Source organism: Taudactylus pleione, unplaced genomic scaffold (genome assembly GCF_031769625.1).
Source record: "Taudactylus pleione unplaced genomic scaffold, aTauple2 ptg002751l, whole genome shotgun sequence".
Taxonomy (NCBI): domain Eukaryota; kingdom Metazoa; phylum Chordata; class Amphibia; order Anura; family Myobatrachidae; genus Taudactylus; species Taudactylus pleione.
The window spans coordinates 1,616,779-1,637,500 of record NW_028287126.1 but is presented as its reverse complement, the minus strand read 5'-3'; the positions used below and the strand labels follow the sequence as shown (position 1 = coordinate 1,637,500).

Below are 20,722 nucleotides of genomic sequence, written 5' to 3'. Positions count from 1 at the left end.
GGGTGTCAGGATTTAGGAAGGTGGATAATGATGGGCATCAAGCTTTCGACGCCTAGTCCCATGCCGGTATTTAACAGTCAGGAAGCCGGTGGTCGGGATTTCGCCCGTCGATTTCCTGACTACGTCCCGCACGGCATCTATTCACCCGGCAGCGATAGGAAACCCCAACTTTTTCCTCCCGCGGGACACTACGGCTGGCACAGGGCAGGCTGCCACTATAAGATAGGGCGCATTTTGCCACTTTAAAATTAGGCACAGCGCTGCGCCCTGCAAGAACAGCCTAGGGGGTACACAGTGACGTGCGGTGAGGTAAATAGCTGGGGAGGCACTGGCTAGTAGCAGAGCAAGATTTACAGATACATATATGAACACGAGGGTACATGTGGGCATTATACAAAGGTGCAGCAGTATATAGTGCTAGAAAGCAATGTTCTCCCCAGGCTGTTTATTACGGGTGCACCACCCAGCACTTTGGGAGCCTGCAAGTGGGAACAGTATCTGGGAGCTGTATATAAAGGACCAGATCCTACAGACTTTGCATTTTTTTAATAATCAGACGACTGGGCCTCTAATAATAAGAGGAGAATATATACAATGTTATTTCAAAGCATTATAAGGTCAGAGTTTAAAACATTTTATTATTGAGAAGGCCCCTACCCGGCAACGTCTTGATGCCACATATAGCAGCAGTCACCGCCGGCATCCATTCACAGTGACCGCGGCTCTTGGGGGCTGCCCAGCATGTCCATAAGTGCTGGGCACGCCCCCAAAAGTGACGAAAAGGGGACGCCCCTTTTCGGCGCAGAAGTGCCCTTGCTCTAGGTCCGGCGCTCATTATGGGTTCAAGCGCAGATCATAATTCTGATACAGTTTCAAAGCTCTTTAAGGTACCATCATCAGGGTTAACTAGCTTGTGTACCCTGATGACGATACATTAAAGAGTATTGTAACGTTGGTATTGGAATTACGACCTGCGCTCGAATCTATTTATTATACTGAGTACTGCAGTCATTGCTTTGTATATTTTGGGCTCTACATTGCTGCAGGTACCTACGGACGGCATCAGGAACAGTGTTAACATGTATGGGAGTGCCGTCTGAATTGGATAGAATAAAATATTACATATATATATGTTTATAGATGTGTGAGAGAATGTAGCATGTTAGCTCTAATGGGGCAGGGACACGTCTGATTACATAGCACAGCTGTGTGTACCCTAAGCTGAGTCACACCTTCTGCAGTAATGTTCAGTGCTTTGAGTCCTAATGGGGGATTGGCGCTATGTAAATAAAGAATCCATAAACACAAACCCATCACTCGGATGTGTGGCTGCCTTTAATGTCTGCGCATGCTGTTAAATGGAAAAACATTTTTCGGCAATTGCACATCACCACCTGGGGCCTTTGATCTCCCCCAAATCCTGGCATGAGCAGTTTTGCTTCACATTACTGTACCAGAACTTCCTATAGCTACAATGAGCCACAGCCAGGAGATAAGGCTATATACAGTGCATCCTGAAATTAATCACAGCACGTCACTTTTTCCACATTTTGTTATGTTACAGCCTTATTCCAAATTTTAATAAATTAATTTTTGTCGAAAAATTATTCGCGCAATAGCCCATAATGACAACGTGTAAAAAGTTTTTTTTTTGAGATATTTACAAATTTAATGAAAAAAAAAACATTAAGAAATCACATGTACATAAGTATTCACGGCCTTTGCCATGAAGCTCAAAATTGAGCTCAGCTGCATCCTGTTTCCACTGATCATCCTTGAGATGTTCCTACAGCTTAACTGTGGTAAAATCAGTTGATTGGACATGATTTTGAAAGGCATACACCTGTCTATATAAGGTCCCACACTTGACAGTGCATGTCAGAGCACAAACCAAGCATGAAGTCCAAGGAATTGTCTGTAGACCCCCGAGACAGGATTATCTCGAGGCACAAATCTGGGGAAGGGTACAGAAAAATATCTGCTGCTTTGAAGGTCCCAATGAGCACAGTGGCCTCCATCATCCGTAAATGGAAGAAGTTCAGAACCACCAGCACTCTTCCTAGATCCAAACTGAGCGATCGGGGGAGAAGGGCCCTAGTCAGGGAGGTGATCAAGAACCCGATGGTCACTCTGTCAGAGCTACAGCATTCCACTGTGGAGAGAGGAGAACCTTCCAGAAGGACAACCATCTCTGCAGCAATCCACCAATCAGGCCTGTATGGTAGAGTGGCCAGACGGAAGCCACTCCTTAGTAACAAGCACATGGCAGCCTGCCTGGAGTTTGCCAAAATGCACCTGAAGGACTCTCAGACCATGAGAGACAAAGATTGAACTCTTTGGTGTGAATGCCAGACGTTAGGTTTGGAGGAAACCAGGCACAGCTCATCACCAGGCCAATACTATCCCTACAGTGAAGCATGGTGGTGGCAGCATCATGCTGTGGGAATGTTTTTCAGTGGCAGGAACTGGGAGACTAGTCGGCATAGAGGGAAAGATGAATGTAGCAATGTACAGAGACATCCTGGATGAAAACCTGCTCCAGAGCGCTCTTGACCTTCGACTGGGGCGATGGTTCTTCTTTCAGCAGGACAACGACCCTAAGCACACTGTGAAGATATCAACGGAGTGGCTTCAGGACAACTCTGTGAATGTCCTTGAGTGGCCCAGCCAGAGCCCAGACTTGAATCCGATTGAACATCTCTGGAGAGATCTGAAAATGGCTGTGCACCAACGCTTCCCATCCAACCTGATGGCGCTTGAGAGGTGCTGCAAAGAGGAATGGGCGAAACTGCCCAAAGATAGGTGTGCCAAGCTTGTGGCATCATATTCAAAAAGACTTGAGGCTGTAATTGCTGCCAAAGGTGCATCATCAAAAGTATTGAGCAAAGGTTGTGAATACTTATGTACATGTGATTTCTTCGTTTTTTTGGGTTTTTTTTTTTTTATATAAAATTGCAAATAAAAAAACTTTTTACACATTGTCATTATGGGGTATTGTGTGTAGAATTTTGAGGACAAAAAATAGGAGATATGGTAAGAACTTACCTTTGTTATCTCTATTTCTACGAGGTCCACAGGGTTCCACAGGATTCCTTGGGGTATAGGTGATGACGTCAGGCATAGGGCACCATAGAGTTAAGTTTTCAGCCTCCCAGGATGCACTAGGGTCCCCCTCCTACACCCCGCCCCCGAGCCAAGGCATCTCAGTTACGTACCAAGCCATAGGCCGGAGGAGAAGGAAGAGAGAAAAAAAGATCTTGACACACACAAGAATCACATTCTCACAAGAGGGAGACGGAAAAACCGGTGACCAGAGTAAAGCCCATCTGCAGCACAGGTGCGACAGGGCGGGAGTCCTGTGGAACCCTATGGACTTCGTAGAAATAGAGATAACAAAAGGTAAGTTCTTACCATATCTCCTATTTTCTACATCAGGGTCCACAGGATACCTTGGGGATGTCCCAAAGCAGTATCCTTTAAGGGTGGGGATGCTCCTGTGCTGAAAGGAGAATCCGCCGCCCGAAGGAAGCATCATGAGAGGCAAAGGTGTCAAACGCGTAATACCTCACAAAGATATGGACTGAGGACCATGTGGCAGCCTTGCAGATCTGGACTGCAGAGGCACCACGTCGAGCAGGACCCACAGACCTAGTGGAATGAGCCCTCACAGAGGAAGGAACCGGAAGGCCTTCATGAAGATAAGCTTCTGAAATGGCCATACGAATCCAGCCTGCCAAAGTCTGCTTTGAAGCAGGCAAACCCTTTTTACGGAAGCCGTAGAGGACAAACAAGGCGTCCGACTTCCTAAACGAAGAAGTGCAGTCAACATAAATCCTTAAGGCCCGCACAACATCCAAAGTGGCCTCACCCACTGAAAGCTCAGGTGAGTTAAAAGCCGGCACAACGATTTCCTCGTTGATGTGAAAACTGGAAACAACTTTAGGAAGGAAACCAGGACAAGTGCGCAGCACCGCCCTGTTCCTATGAAAAATCATAAAAGGGGGTCTACAGGAGAGAGCCCCTAAGTCAGAAACACGTCTGGCCGAAGCAATGGCCAGAAGGAAAACAGTTTTAGCTGTCAGCCATTTGAGGTCCACTGAGCCCAGTGGTTCAAACGGCGGTCCCTGGAGAGCCCTCAGGACAACAGCTAAATCCCAAAGCGCCACCGGTGGAACAAAAGGTGGCTGAATTCTGAGAACACCTTGCATAAAGGTCCGCACATCAGGGATGGCAGCAATCCTGCGATGGAACCAGACGGACAGGGCAGACACCTGCACCTTCAGAGACGCAAGGCGAAGCCCATGGTCCAGTCCCGCCTGTAGCAAAGCTAATACTCTAGACAGCCGGAACTCCCGAGGAGCATAACCTCTCGGCCGACACCACTGGAAGAACGCATGCCACACACGATGGTATATCCTTGCAGAGGATGGTTTCCAAGCCCTTAGCATGGTTTGCACTACAGAGCTGGAAAACCCCCTGGACCTTAACATGGCCATCTCAACAGCCACGCCGTCAAAGACAGCAGAGTCAGGTCTGGGTGAAGACAAGGACCCTGTGACAGGAGGTCCAGACGTAACGGCAACCGCAGAGGAATGTCCACGGACAGTCCCTGGAGGTCTGAGAACCAGAGCCTCCGGGGCCACGCGGGAGCTATCAACAGGAGCGTCCCTCCTTCCTGTTTGAATTTCCGGATTACCCGTGGAAGAAGGGAAAACGGAGGAAACAGATAAGCAAACCGGAACGTCCACCGGACGGACAGAGCATCCACCAGAAACGCCTTTTCGTCTCTTGTGCCAGACCCGTACACCGGCAACTTGTTGTTGTGCCGTGACGCCATGAGGTCGATCTCTGGAAGACCCCACCTGTCCATCAGAAGTTGAAAGACGTCCTGGTGCAGAGACCATTCCCCCGGATGAACGTCCTGGCGACTGGGAAAGTCCGCCTCCCAGTTTAGGACTCCGGGATGAAGACTGCTGATATGGCCGGGAGATTGCGCTCCGCCCAAACCAGGATTCGGAACACCTCTACGAGAGCCGCCCGTCTTCAGGTTCCTCCTTGCAGATGTAGGCAGGCCACGGTGGTAGCGTTGTCCGACTGGACCTGCACTGGGTGACCTTAGAGAACCCGATGTGCCTGCTGGAGAGCATTGAATACCGCGCGGAGCTCCAAGATGTTTATTGGAAGCTCTGTTTCCGCCCGAGTCCACCTGCCCTGGAACAAGTGTGGACCGGTGACTGCTCCCCAGCCTCGCAGACTGGCGTCCGTTGTCAACAGGACCCAATTCGCCACCCAGAACGGACGACCCCTGTTGAGATGGGTCGTCTGCAACCACCAGGCTAGGGACAGGCGAACATCCGGAGTGGGCACCATCGTCTGGGATTTTAGACTCTGAGGCAGTCCATTCCATTTGGACAGGATCAACTGCTGCAGAGGTCTGGAGTGAAACTGGGCATATTCCACCATGTCGAATACCGACAACATGGAGCCCAGTAACCTCATCGCCGAGTGCAGAGACACACGGCGATTCTGCAGACAACTGCACACCCTCAACTGCAAGGCAGAGATCTTTTCCCCCGTCACAAAGATCCTTTGCTGTCATGAGTCCAATAAGGCTCCGAGGTGCAGAATCCTCTGAGACGGGATCAGGGTGGACTTCTGCCAGTTTATCAACCAGCCGTGCCGTTGCAGTACCGCAATGGTCAGGTCCAAGTGGCGTAGAAGGAGCTCTGGAGATCCTGCCACCAACAGAAGGTCGACCAAGTACGGTAACATGCGGACTCCATGCAGCTGCAGGGAAGCCGCCATGACCGCCATCACCTTGGTGAATACACGTGGTGCTGTCGCCAGCCCAAAAGGTAACGCCCGGAACTGAAAGTGGTCATTGCGGATTGCAAACCTGAGGAACTGTTGATGGCGTAAAAGAATAGGGACATGCAGGTAAGCGTCCTGTATGTCCAATGACACAATGTAATCCCCAGGTTCCAGCGCCAGAATGAAGGACCATAGGGTCTCCATCCAAAACCTCGGGACCCACAAAGACTTGTTGAGTGCTTTGAGGTTGAGGATCGGACGATACGACCCACTGGGTTTCTGCACCAAAAACAGATTGGAATAGAAACCCTGGCCCCTCTGGGAGAATGGAACAGGCACTATAACTCCAGCCTGGAGCATAGTGTGCAAAACCTTCCCCAGTTCCACGGCTTTGTTCCGGTCTGATGGAAGACCCGTGGTGAAGAATCGAGACGGGGCCTGTGCCGAAAGGAGAGGGCGTACCCGTGAGAAACCACCTCGAGCACCCAAGTGTCTGTCGAGGTAACCGACCAACACTGGGCGAACTGCAGCAGGCGGCCTCCCACTTTGGGATCCCCCAAAGGGAGGCCCGGACCGTCAGGCCGCAGGCTTGTCATCGGGCTTAGGGGCCGGACATCTGGTACTCCAGGCCTGTTTCCGGGGCTTGGCCGATTTTTGGGGGCCAGCCTGTCTGGGAAAAAGACTGCATCTTAGGCCTACCCTGGGCCCTGTAAGGCCGAAAGGACGACGTACCTGAACCGGAAGGAACCGCAGCAGACGGAAAAATATGAGATATGGTAAGAACTTACCCTTGTTATCTCTATTTCTACGAAGTCCATAGGGTTCCACAGGATACCTTGGGGTATAGGTGTGACGTCAGTCGCAGAGCACCAAAGAGTTAAGCTTTCAGCCTCCCAGGATGCACTAGGTCCCCCTCCTATACCCCGCCCCCGGGCCAAGGCACCTCAGTTAGTTACCAAGCCATAGGCCGGAGGAGGAGAAGGAAGAGAGAGAACAAAGATCTGGACACATACAAGAATCACATTCTCACCAGAGGGAGACGGAAAACCGGTGACCAGAGCAAAGCCCATCTGCAGCACAGGTGCGACAGGGCGGGAGTCCTGTGGAACCCTATGGACTTCGTAGAAATAGAGATAACAAGGGTAAGTTCTTACCATATCTCATATTTTCTACTTCAGGGTCCATAGGGTATCCACAGGATACCTTGGGGATGTCCCAAAGCAGTATCCTTTAAGGGTGGGGACGCTCCTGTGCAGAAAGGAGAATCCGCCGCCCGAAGGAAGCATCCTGAGAGGCGAAGGTGTCAAACCTGTAATACCTCACGAAGGTATGGACAGAAGACCACGTAGCAGCCTTGCAGATCTGAACTGCCGAGGCACCACGTCGAGCTGCCCACGAAGGACCCACAGACCTAGTGGAATGAGCCTTCAGAGAAGGAGGGACCGGTAGGCCTTCATGAAGATAAGCTTCAGAAATAGCCATACGGATCCAGGCTGCCAAAGTTTGCTTTGAAGCAGGCCAACCCTTTTTACGGAAGCCAAAGAGGACAAACAAAGCGTCCGACTTCCTAAACGAAGAAGTGCGGTCAACATAAGTCCTTAAGGCCCGCACAACATCCAAAGAGGCCTCACCCACGGAAAGACCCGGTGAGTTAAAGGCCGGAACAACTATTTCCTCGTTAATATGAAACTGGGAAACAACTTTGGGAAGAAACTCGGGCCGAGTGCGGAGCACTGACCTGTTCCCATAAAAAACCAAGAAAGGGGGTCTACAAGAAAGAGCCCCTAACTCAGAAACACGTCTGGCCGAAGCAACGGCCAGAAGGAAAACAGTCTTAGCTGTTAGCCATTTAAGATCCACTGAGCCCAGTGGTTCAAACAGCGGTCCTTGGAGAGCCCTCAGGACCACAGCCAAATCCCAAGGCGCCACAGGTGGAACAAAGGGCGGCTGAATGCGGAGAACACCCTGCATAAAGGTGCGCACATCCGGGATTGTAGCAATCCTACGGTGAAACCAGACAGATAGGGCCGAAACCTGTACCTTCAAAGAGGCAAGGCGAAGCCCATGATCTAGTCCCGCTTGCAGGAAGGCGAGAATCCGAGACAGACGAAACTCCCGCGGTGCATAACCTCTCGGTCGACACCACTGGAAGAACGTATGCCACACGCGATGGTATATCCTCGCGGAAGACGGTTTCCGAGCTCGCAACATGGTACGCACCACAGAGCTGGAAAACCCCCGGGACCTCAGCATGGCCGTCTCAACAGCCACGCCGTCAAAGACAGCCGAGTCAGGTCCGGGTGAAGGCAAGGACCCTGAGACAGAAGGTCCGGTCGTAGCGGCAACCGCAGAGGAATGTCCACGGACAGACCCTGAAGGTCTGAGAACCAGTGCCGTCTGGGCCACGCGGGAGCTATCAACAGGAGCGTCCCTCCTTCCTGTTTGAATTTCCGGATTACCCGTGGAAGAAGGGAGACCGGAGGGAACAGGTATGCGAACCGGAACGTCCACCGGAAGGACAGAGCATCCACCAGAGACGCCCCTTCGTCTCTTGTGCGAGACCCGTACACCGGCAACTTGTTGTTGTGCCGGGACGCCATGAGGTCGATTTCTGGAAGACCCCACCTGTCCACCAGTAGTTGAAAAACGTCCGGGTGCAGGGACCATTCCCCCGGATGAACGTCCTGGCGACTTAGAAAGTCCGCCTCCCAATTGAGCACTCCCGGGATGAAGACCGCTGATATGGCCGGAAGATTGCGCTCCGCCCAAACCAGGATCTGAGAGACCTCTACGAGAGCCGCCCGACTGCGAGTTCCTCCTTGCCTGTTTATGTAGGCCACGGTGGTAGCGTTGTCCGACTGGACCTGCACCGGGCGACCCTGGAGAAACCGCTGTGCCTGCTGGAGAGCATTGAAGACCGCACGGAGTTCCAAGATATTTATTGGAAGCTCCGCTTCTGTCGGCGTCCACCTGCCCTGGAACAAGTGTGGACCCGAAACTGCTCCCCAGCCCCGAAGACTGGCGTCCGTTGTCAACAGGACCCAATTTGGAACCCAGAACGGACGTCCCTTGTTGAGGTGGGTCGTCTGTAACCACCACGTAAGGGACAGGCGAACCTCCTGGGTGAGCACAATCGTCTGGGACTTCAGAGACTGAGTCAGCCCGTTCCACTTGGACAGGATCAGGTGCTGCAGAGATCTGGAGTGAAACTGGGCGTATTCCACCATGTCGAACACCGACACCATGGAGCCCAGTAACCTCATCGCCGAGTGTAAGGACACCCGGCGGCTGTGCAGACAACTGCGCACCCTTGACTGTAAAGCAGAGATCTTGTCCTCCGTCACGAAGATCCTTTGCTGTCCCGAGTCCAATAAGGCTCCAAGATGCAGAATCCTCCGAGACGGGATTAGAGTGGACTTCTGCCAGTTGATTAGCCAGCCGTGCCGTTGCAGCAGTGCAATGGTCAGGTCCAAGTGGCGTAACAGGAGCTCTGGAGATCCTGCCACCAATAACAGGTCGTCCAAATACGGCAACATGCGGACTCCCTGCAGCCGCAGAGAAGCCGCCATGACCGCCATCACCTTGGTGAAAACACGTGGTGCTGTTGCCAGGCCAAAAGGTAACGCCCGAAACTGGAAGTGGTCGCTGCTGATTGCGAACCTGAGGAACTGTTGATGGCGCCAAAGAATAGGGACATGCAGGTAAGCGTCCTGTATGTCCAATGACACCAAGTAGTCCCCAGGTTCCAGCGCCAGAATGATGGACCGTAGGGTCTCCATCCGAAACTTCGGGACCCGCAAAGACTTGTTGAGTGCTTTGAGGTTGAGAATCGGACGATATGACCCATTGGGTTTCTGTACCAAAAATAGATTTGAATAGAAACCCTGGCCCCTCTGGGAGAATGGAACCGCCACTATAACTCCAGCCTGGAGCATAGTGTGCAATACCTTCCGCAGCTCCGTAGCCTTGTTCCGGTCTGATGGGAGACCCGTGGTGAAGAAGCGAGCCGGGGGTCTGTGCCGGAAGGAGAGGGCGTATCCGTGAGAAACCACCTCCAGAACCCAAGTGTCTGTCGTAGTGGTCGACCAACACTGGGCGAACTGTAGCAGGCGGCCTCCCACCCTGGGATCCCCCAAAGGGAGGCCCGGACCGTCAGGCCGCAGGCTTGTCATCTGGCTTGGGGGCCGGACGTCTGGTACTCCATGCCTGCTTCCGGGGCTTGACCGATTTCTTAGGGCCAGCCTGTCGAGGAAACGACTGTGGTTTGGGCCTGCCCTGGGCCCTAGATGACCGAAAGGACGATGGTCCCGAACCAGAAGGAGCAGCGGCCGACGGGAGACAGGCAGATTTGGCTGCCGCCAGCGTGGCCACAATCTTATCCAGATCCGGACCGAAGAGAACTTCTCCGGTAAACGGCAACGCTTCCAGACCTTTCTTGGAATCTGCGTCCGCCTTCCAGGATCGCAGCCACAAGGTGCGACGAGCAGCTACCGCTGCTGAAGAAATTCTAGACACCAGAGTACTAATGTCTAGAGCCGCTTCGTTGATGTAGGTGGCCGAATCACGGAGATTGCCAATCAACTCCGCCTGATCGGCCGGACAGTCGGATTCAAAAGAAGCCTCTAATGAATCCGCCCAGCGCTCCATCGCTCTGGCAACCCAGCAAATGGCCATAGCCGGCCGTGCTGCCCCCCCTGCAAGGGAATAAGCGGACTTCAGGCAGATTTCTACCTTGCGGTCCGTAGCATCCTTAAGGGAGGATATGGATGGCATCGGCAATGTGGCACTACGGACAAGACGGGTCACGTGAGAATCCACCTGTGGAGGGGATTCCCACTTCGCAAAATAATTATCCGCGAACGGATAAGCCACCGCCAGGCGTCTCTGCGGCTGGTATCTTTTGCCAGGTTGTTTCCACGCCTCCTCTAAATGGTCCACCAACTGACCCGAAAGAGGAAAGACTGTGGCATCGCCCTTCACATCTTTGAAAAAGGCATACTTAGATTTAGCCGCTGGGGGAACTTCGTCCTCAATCACCAAGGCTGTGCGGACCGCCCGAATAAGTCCAGGAATATATACTTTGGACTTAGCATCAGCGTCCTTAGTATGGAGAGGTTCCTGATCGTAAGGATCTAGAATCTCCCCATCATCAGACGTCCCTTCGTCATCCTCATAAGGAGCGGACAGAGACGCCACCGGCCTTTTATGAGACCGCATCACAGACTCCCCTTGCAACACATCCGACAAGTGCTGTACAGAACTCGTCAGGGAGTTAACCCACGCTGGCTCCTGAGAACCCGGGAGCGGGGAAATAGGGAGACTGTGGGGTACCACCAATTGTCGTGGGAACCCCTGCATGGGTGACGACACCACAGACTGCTGGGACAAACCCATCGGAGTAAACGCGGGCTGCGGAGCTAACTGGCCCACTAAAGCTGTTAACGCCTGAGCGAAACAAGCCCAGGGCGGCTCCTGTACCGGTGCTGTAACCGTAATAGGCCGCGCCATGGACAAACACTGCCGGCAAAGGCCCTCCGCGCTACCCTCCCCCTCCGCTAACGGTACTTTGCACGTGGTACACTGTAGCCGGAGGGGAAAATCACTTTCAGACATGATGGCACCACGTATGTGACCTCTCTCACCAATTAAGTATTAAATAGGCGAGAGACCACCCTGCAGCACCGCACCGCAAGGGCTTTAGCAGAAAGAACAGGGACAGTAATAAAGCTGACAGTTTAGATGAAGAAAAGATTACAGGCAGCAGCGCTAGCACAGTCACATACAATGCAGAGAAATAACAATTCCTGCACTAACAGCGCTGATCACTCAACTACACAGACACAGGGCCTGGTAGGACACAGCGCTGCATACACAGACCTGACCACAGCGGAGGAGAGGTATGCGGGGGGACCCAGACCACGATGCTTCCGTCCAGCGCTTCCAGCAGCGTTCACCATGCGTTCTGGAGAAGATGGCCGCCGAGGAGCAGAGAGGAGGCTGGCCTGGGGGAGGAGCGCTGCCACAGGACCAGTCGGCAGCATGCAGAGAGGGCTGTGTGCAGCGGGGGAGGCGCCGGCTGTGAGACAGGGAAGGCGCGCTCCCCTGGCATGCATTTAACCCCTGGGACGCCGCAGCGCTACCGCTCTGCTGCGGTCCGCTGTCCCAGGGGGTAGTGGAAGCGCAGGTTGGTCGCCTGGCTCCACGCTGCAGCCAATCCCCAGGGAGCCCCCTGCCTGGGGACTTAGGACCATGTGATCAGCGGGGACCCACCGCGGGACCCCGCTGCTTACCTCTGTCCCCCTTGAATCCGGCCATGGTCCGGAGCATCTGGGGTCACCGCTAGCTGTGACCCCAGACGCCCACCAGCATCCCCGGATCAGTACCGGCGTTCTGGTACCGGCGGGGTGTAGGGAAGACAGCATGGACGTCAGGACTGACTGTCCATGCTGTTCATCCAGTTGTGCAGCCACAGCTGCATGAAGAATAAGCTTCAGGGGCTCTTCTAGCCCCCACTCCAACAGGTGCACCCGACTCCGGCCGGGCACCAAACTAAACTGAGGTGCCTTGGCCCGGGGGCGGGGTATAGGAGGGGGACCTAGTGCATCCTGGGAGGCTGAAAGCTTAACTCTTTGGTGCCCTGCGACTGACGTCACACCTATACCCCAAGGTATCCTGTGGATACCCTATGGACCCTGAAGTAGAAACATGCCGATTTGGCTGCCGCCAGCGTGGCTACGATTTTGTCCAGATCCGGACAAAAGAGGACTTCTCCATTGAAAGGCAAAGCTTCCAAGCCCTTCTTGGAATCAGTGTCCACCTTCCAAGATCGCAACCATAAGGTGCGACGAGCATCCGAAGAAATCCGAGACGCCAGGGTACTGATATCCAAGGCCGCCTCATTGATATAAGTGGCCGAGTCCCGGAGATTGCCTATCAACTCGGTCTGTTCAGCTGAACAGTCGGAATCGAAAGACGCCTCCAAATTATCAGCCCAGCGCTTCATAGCTCTGGCAACCCAGCAAATGGCCATGGCTGGCCGCGCTGCCCCCCCCGGAAGGGAATAAACGGACTTTAGGCAAATCTCTACCTTACGGTCCGTAGCATCCTTCAAGGAAGACATGGAGGGCATGGGCAATGTGGCACTGCGGACTAGGCGTGTCACATGGGAATCCACCTGTGGAGGGGATTCCCACTTAGAAAAATAATTATCCGCAAACGGATAAGCCACCGCCAAGCGCCTCTGAGGCTGATAACGTTTGCCCGGATGTTTCCACGCCTCCTCTAAATGGTCCACTAACTGACCCGAAAGAGGAAACACAGTGGCGTCACTCTTAATATCCTTAAAAAAGGCATATTTAGATATTGACACCGGAGGATTTTCATCCTCAATCACTAAAGCTGTGCGGACTGCCCGAATAAGTCCAGGAATATACACCTTAGACCTAGTGTCCGATTCTTTAGTACGGAGAGGTTCCTGGTCAGAAAGATCCAGAATCTCCCCATCATCAGACGTCACGTCGTCATCCTCATAAGGAGCAGACAGAGACGCCACCGACCGTTTATGCGGCCTCAACACAGACTCCCCTTGTAACACGTCCGACAAGTGCTGTACAGAACTTGTCAGTGAATTAACCCACGCGGGCTCCTGAGAGACCTGGGGAGGGGAAATAGGGAGACTGTGGGGTACCATCAATTGCCTCGGGAAACCCTGCATGGGTGGCGACACCACCGACTGCTGGGACAAACCCATCTGTGAGAACGCAGGCTGCGGAGCTAACTGGCCCACGAGGGTTGTAAGCGCTTTGGCGAAACAAGCCCAGGGCGGCTCCTGTACCGGGGCTATGACAGTAATTGGCCGCGCCACTAAATAACACTGCCGACATAGCCCCTCGGCACTACCTTCCCCCTCCGCTATAGGTACCTTGCACGTAGTACACAAAAGCTGGAGAGCAAAGTCACTCTCAGACATAATGGTAAGTATGTGACCCCTCTCACTGATACTCGTATAGTGTGAGACCACCCTGGAATCACCGCACCGCAAGGGCTTTAGCAGAAAAAGATCAGGGACAGTGAAATGGCTGACAGAAGAAAATGAAAGTACAGGCAGCAGCGCTAGCAGAAGTCACACACAATGCAAAGAAAATCAATTCCTGCACTAACAGCGCTGATAATTAACTACACAGACTCAGAGCCTGGTAAGGACACAGCGCTGCATACACAGACCTGAACCAAACGGAGGAGAGGTATTCCGGGGGACCCAGACCGCGATGCCACCGCTTCCAAGCTTCCAGCAGCGTTCACCATGTGCTTGTAAAGATGGCCACCAAGGAGCATAGGGGAGGCCGGCCTGGGGGAGGAGCGCTGCCACAGGGCCAGTCAGCACAGTGCAGAGAGGGCTGTGTGCAGCGGGGGAGGCACCGGCTGTGCTACAGGGAAGGCGGGCTCCCCTGGCATGCAATTAACCCCTGGGACGCCGCAGCGCTACCGCTCAGCCGCGGTCCGCTGTCCCAGGGGGGTAGTGGAAGTGCAGGTTGGGTACCTGGCTCCACGCTGCAGCCAGTCCCCAGGGAGCCCCCTGCCTGGGGACTCTAGACCATGTTTCAGCAGTGACCCACCGCAGGACCCCGCTGCTTACCTGCTGCCCCCTTGGATCCGGCCATGGTCCCAAACATCTGGGGTCACCGCTAGCTGTGACCCCAGATGCTTACCAGCATCCCCGGATCGGTACCGGCGTTGGTGTACGTAAGACAGCATGGACGTCAGGACTGACTGTCCATGCTGTACTTCCAGATGTGCAGCCACAGCTCCATTGAAGAAAACTTCAGGGGCTATTCTTAGCCCCCTCTAACAGGTGCATCCGACTCTGGCCGGGCAACAAACGGAACTGAGATGCCTTGGCTCGGGGGCGGGGTATAGGAGGGGGACCCTAGTGCATCCTGGGAGGCTGAAAACTTAACTCTATGGTGCCCGATGCCTGACGTCATCACCTATACCCCAAGGTATCCTGTGAAACCCTATGGACCCTGATGTAGAAATGAATTTGTTCCATTTTGGAATAAGGCTGTAACATAACAAAATGTGGAAAGAGTGAAGCATTGTGAATACTTTCCGGATGAACTGTAGGCGTTCCGGTTCTCTATACACTACTGTATCTTCTAAGGATCACTTCTAAGGGGACAATATGCTGTATTATTATTAGCATTCATAGACTGGCACTCAAATTTTATAACGTCATGATGTAAATAACTACTAAATCAAAAACATAAGAATGTTAGCTATAAAATAGACTGTTCGGTGTTACCCCGACATACCACTGCAGTTCTGTTAAACACAAGTAGAGCATTATCTTCCTCTGATTACAGACAGCCGGAGCTCATAGCACATTTCTGCATATGTCCTAATGAGATCTGAGCCGATACAAAGGTGAGAACGCAGTTATTTGAGCTGCAGTGACATCACTGATCCTGTTCCTGTGTAATAATCACAGAACCCACAGAGAGCATTTCTGCACTGCAAGTCAGCCAAGCAGTCAGTTACTCCAGAAGGGAATTTTACACAAAAGTGTAAACCCGCAACGCCTACGCTCTTTTGTTAGATCACATGCTTACTTGACTGCAATTGTGTCCGATTTCAAAAGCAAGCGCTGAGATTTGCAGCTCAATTAGGGGTGGAAATATCGTACTGGATGATGGGGGGCATTCCTTTCTAAGCATGGATTAGACACAAACTCATCTAGTTGTGCCCTGAAGCCCAGAAACAGGATTTAATGTTACAGGATGGGCTTAATACAATGAAATGGATTGTTGGGGTACTTACAGAGTACAGGACGTTCCCCTTATATTGCGGGACTGTACATATTTTTTATCCCTGCAAAAATACTTGAATTCTTTAGCCCGTCTTAGGTCCTGGGGATGGGGCATCATTGCGACATTGATATGGGAGGCATTCTGCACTTCAGTAAAAAAAAGTGTATTTGAAGGCGAATTTAATCAATATAATAAAAAAAAAAAGCTTTAAAACACAGGACAGTGCCAAATGTAATAAAAAACTGCCCTGTTCCCCCAGGCGTAGGCACAAATCAGGCATATGGTGAAGGACTTTAGTATATAAAATTAATAAAGAGACAGGGACTAGTGTGATCATAAACTGGATATTAATAGAATGGTCATATAGTAACCACTGGGTATTTTCCAGCGAATCCACCAACCTGTAAAAACGGAACACAGACTAATGACCACGCGGCGTTCCCACAGGCCCCGGTCAGGCTTCGCATTTGAAACGATCTTTCGGGCATGAAGAAACATTGCCAGCCCACAGGTCACGACTTTGCAAATTAACCTTTGTGGCTGATGTTACAGTATAACTTCGGGGTGGGCAATAAGTGGTCCCCCAGCTTTTGTAGAACTACACATCCCAGCATGCCCTGACAGTTTTGCTATATAGCCATGCTAAAATTGCAAGGCATGCTGGGATTTGTAGTTCAACAACAGCTGTAGGAATGCTAATAGCCCACCTCTTTTTCAAATATATTATTCAGCTCAGTAATACTTCATCGTTGATATATATTAAAATATGTAAAAAAAAATATATGGCCTCAAACCTCCAAACAGCATCACCAGTGCTTCTGAGATGCAGGGTCGGCTGATTCCCCCAACACACACACACACACACACACACTTCCCAAGAACAATCTGTGCTGTACCTCTCAACGGAATCGGTATGATTTACCGCCAGACGCAAGTCCGGTGGTTGGAATCCCAACAGCGGCTGCCCGACATGGGTGAAAATCCCGATCGTCCCTAAGGTAAGTATTCACTAACCTAATTCCCTCCCCTAACCCTAACCCTCCTTAGGGGTACCTAACCCTAACCTTCCCCCCCAGTGCCTAACCCTAATCCCCCCTCTAAGTGCCTAAACCTAACTCCCCCCTTCCCCGCCACCTAAACCTAAGTCCCCCGGGGGGGTGCCTAACCCTAACCCTCCCTCCCCCTAGCCTGACCCTAACCTCCCGGGGGGGGAGCCTAACCCCAAGTCCCCCCCAGGAGCCCTAAACCTAACCCTCCCTCCCCCCGCGGCTGTCCACGCTCGGCATCACTTCAATCGGGATGCTGGGCGCCGGTCTCATGTGTCGGTAAAATGATAGGAGTCTAGATTTAGACACCTGTCATTTAACTCTCGCTGGGATAAAGCAGTCGGGGAGCCGGCTGTCGGGATTAGGTCCGCCGGCTTCTCGACTGTATACCCTCTCAACTGCCAGCCAGAAGGCGCAGTGCCCTGAAAGCAGGACAGTGCGCAGGTATGTACACATAGAGCTTCTCAGAAACTGGGGACTATACAATCTTTTGCACGATACATCAGCCACATTTTTCATCAATTGCGCATCACCATCTGAGGCCTCTCATCTCCCCCCAAATCCTGGCACACATAGTTTTGCTTCGCATTACTGTACCAGACCTTCCGATCGTCGCAATTACATGCTGCCAGGAAACATAAGGAGGTATTGGAACTCCAGTTCTCAATGCACTATCATCTAAAACAGCTATAGAGTTAAGGTGCCTACACACATGGAGATTTATACACGATCTGGCCGATTCCGACACATTGGAACGACAGATCGTGTAAAAAATGGTCAAATCGTGAGCCCCCACTCACGATCACGATGCGCGTCCCCGCTGGTCGCACATCGCATCTTCAGATCTGCCAATCTGGGAGACAATGCACTGGATGCATGATAGATCTCAAGTCAGATTGGATATTTTTTACTCCAAATATAGTGTTCCCGCTAGGCTGTTTTAGTGGGGCGCGGCGCCCTGCCCTCCTTCTGGAGGGCAAAAAGCGCCCTGCCCTAACAGCCTGCGGGAGCCGTTCTCACCCGCGGGACGCAGTGTCCCGCGGGTGGACAAACATGCGGTGACCCGGTCACCGCCGGAGAATAGACGCCGGGCGCATGCGCCCGGCATCTATTCTCCCTTTCTACAGCGCTTGGGGGCTGCCCGGCATGTCCGTAAGCGCCAGGCACGCCCCCAAGTATGACGAAAAGGGGACGCGTCTTATAGACACGCCCCCTTTTCATAACCACGCCCCCTTTTCGGGCGCGCGCACAAGATTGTCCTCTCTAGCTCCGGCGCCCTGCCTGCCGCCGGAGCTAGAGGGAACACTACAAATCGTGTGTAGGACTGCCGGGGAACTGCCGGGGGAGAGTTCAGGGGAAATCGTACATCATGACCACATCGCAAATGTATAGGCACAAAATTATTACCTGTATTTGTAGAACGGTCTACAAGGGAGAAGGGACACCTAAAACTTACAGCATCATAATTTACAGGACTACTAATAAAAAAAACGTGGCAATATTCAGACATAAAACACAAAGTACAGTGATTTAACTTCAGTGTTACCCTGACATCCCACTTCCCCATAACCACATTTTACAAGTGCACTAATAAGATCTAACAGGTTAAAAAAGTTAAAATGCAGTTATTTGAGTGAGAATGCAGTTATTTGAGCTGCAGTGACATCATGATCCTGCTCCTGGGTACTCTTCAAACCCACACAGAACATTTCTGTAAAGCAGGGTAGATGGCCATCTGTAATTTATAACAGTAGGCAGGCATCATTGGTGGCTCCTGATCGCGCAAGCGCAGTCCAGGCCGGCTGTCCGATACCGCATCTCCGCAGCCAATGCGAACATAAAATTATGGTAAAACTAATTACGGTCAGTGTCAGACCACTGATGGTCATCCCTACGCAATTCTGCCAAGCTGCAAGTTACTCTGTAATCCACACCGAAGTGTAATGCTGGGTACACACTGGAGCGGAGGGACGCAGTGGCTGATTTGGTAAGCTATATATCAGCCACTCGGTATGTCTGGCCAGACATCACAACTGTGATGGCTCAGTGTCATTGGGTCCTGCAGCCAGTGTACGGCCGGTCAGCGGGTCACCCCCCACACACAGCCAGAGGTGCAAATATATCTGGATGATATATCGGTATCGACTGTGCTGCAGGGCCAACCTGACGTGTATGTGAATGGCATCGCTCACAGACACATCAGGTGCACACACCCACCGATGTACTGATGATATATTGCTCGTTGTCCAAAGGAACGCTATATCAAGGGGTCTTCAACCTTGGCCCTCCAGCTGCTGTAGAACTACACATCCCAGCATGCACTGCCCCCAATTTTATATAACAGCAAGCTAAAACTATGGCAGTGCATGCTGGGATGTGTAGTTCCACAGCAGCTGGAGGGCCAAGGTTGAAGACCCCTGTAAGACAAGTGTGTACCTAGACGAAGACGGTTGCGCCAATGCCCTATTGTGGGGTCACATGCACAACTGGCTTCACGGGGAAGCGCTCTACGCCATGGGACCCAGGGAGGACGGTGTTAAAGAGCGACTTCCATAGGAAAAGCTCATTGTGCAGAGTTGCACTGAACAGCACATTATATAATATAGACATTTCAGTGGGCGGGTGTGGGGCAGGGGAGGGGCTATGGGTCAATTACAATGAGGCAAGACAGAGGTCAGCCAGCCAGGTGCAATGCTACATACATACATGTGACATGTTACATGTGTACCAGTGAGAGGTCATGTTGCACGACATGCATGTGTACCAGTTGCACTACATACACTACATGTTGGTCATGTTGCACTACATACATGTGACATGTTACATGTGTACCAGTGAGAGGTCATGCTGTGCAATGGGCACAGGGTCACATGACAGACACGTGACACCCAGTACTCAGGGGAAGCTCTGCTGGACGTTACCGAATTTGACGGTGGCATCTGCCAGGCACCGGTCCCACTTCCTGCCGGGCTCGGACTCCGACATCTTCACCTAGAGCAGCAGCAGGAGCAGAGGCCGGGGGAAGCTGCAGCGCCAAGTCTCGCGAGATCATAAGGTGCGCCGCGCTGGGTGGAGCCCAAGACTCGCGAGAGGGCGAGAGAGCCCAGGCTTCTCGCTCTGGTCGCCAAGGTTACCTCCGAGCAACGGCGCAACCACGTGGTTTTGACCTTGAAACTTGCATTGAACTTTATTTACAAGCGACAAATGGTCATTGGGCTGCAGAGACAGCACTCACCAATCCAATGTATATGTGTCCTGTCCAGATCACAGTCCTTAGTGACACCCCAATGTCAGCAATGTATATGTGTCCTGTCCAGATCACAGTCCTTAGTGACTCACCAATGTCACCAATGTATATGTGTCCTGTCCAGTTCACAGTCCTCAGTGACTCACCAATGTCACCAATGTATATGTGTCCTGTCCAGATCACAGTCCTTAGTGACTCACCAATGTCACCAATGTATATGTGTCCTGTCCAGATCACAGTCCTTAGGGACTCACCAATGTCACCAATATATATGTGTCCTGTCCAGATCACAGTCCTTAGTGACTCACCAATGTCACCAATGTATATGTGTCCTGTCCAGATCACAGTCCTTAGTGACACCCCAATGTCAGCAATGTATATGTGTCCTGTCCACATCACAGTCCTTAGTGACTCACCAATGTCACCAATGTATATGTGTCCTGTCCAGTTCACAGTCCTCAGTGACTCACCAATGTCACCAATGTATATGTGTCCTGTCCAGATCACAGTCCTTAGTGACTCACCAATGTCACCAATGTATATGTGTCCTGTCCAGATCACAGTCCTTAGTGACACCCCAATGTCAGCAATGTATATGTGTCCTGTCCAGATCACAGTCCTTAGTGACTCACCAATGTCACCAATGTATATGTGTCCTGTCCAGATCACAGTCCTTAGTGACTCACCAATCCAATGTATATGTGTCCTGTCCAGTTCACACTCCTTAGTGACTCACCAATGTCACCAATGTATATGTGTCCTGTCCAGATCACACTCCTTAGTGACTCACCAATATCACCAATGTATATGTG

General features: G+C 52.0%; 1 protein-coding gene across 1 annotated transcript in view; it reads right to left on the bottom strand.

Moving 5' to 3' along the window:
- Positions 1-19,767, bottom strand: part of MICOS10 (mitochondrial contact site and cristae organizing system subunit 10) — a 63,036-nt gene extending 43,269 nt beyond the window's left edge. The window contains exon 1 of the mRNA XM_088466275.1: positions 19,585-19,767. Coding sequence (XP_088322401.1) covers positions 19,585-19,648 — 64 coding nt within the window. The 5' untranslated portion in view covers positions 19,649-19,767. The remainder of the gene's footprint in view (positions 1-19,584) is intronic.
- Between the last annotated feature and the right edge of the window lie 955 nt (positions 19,768-20,722).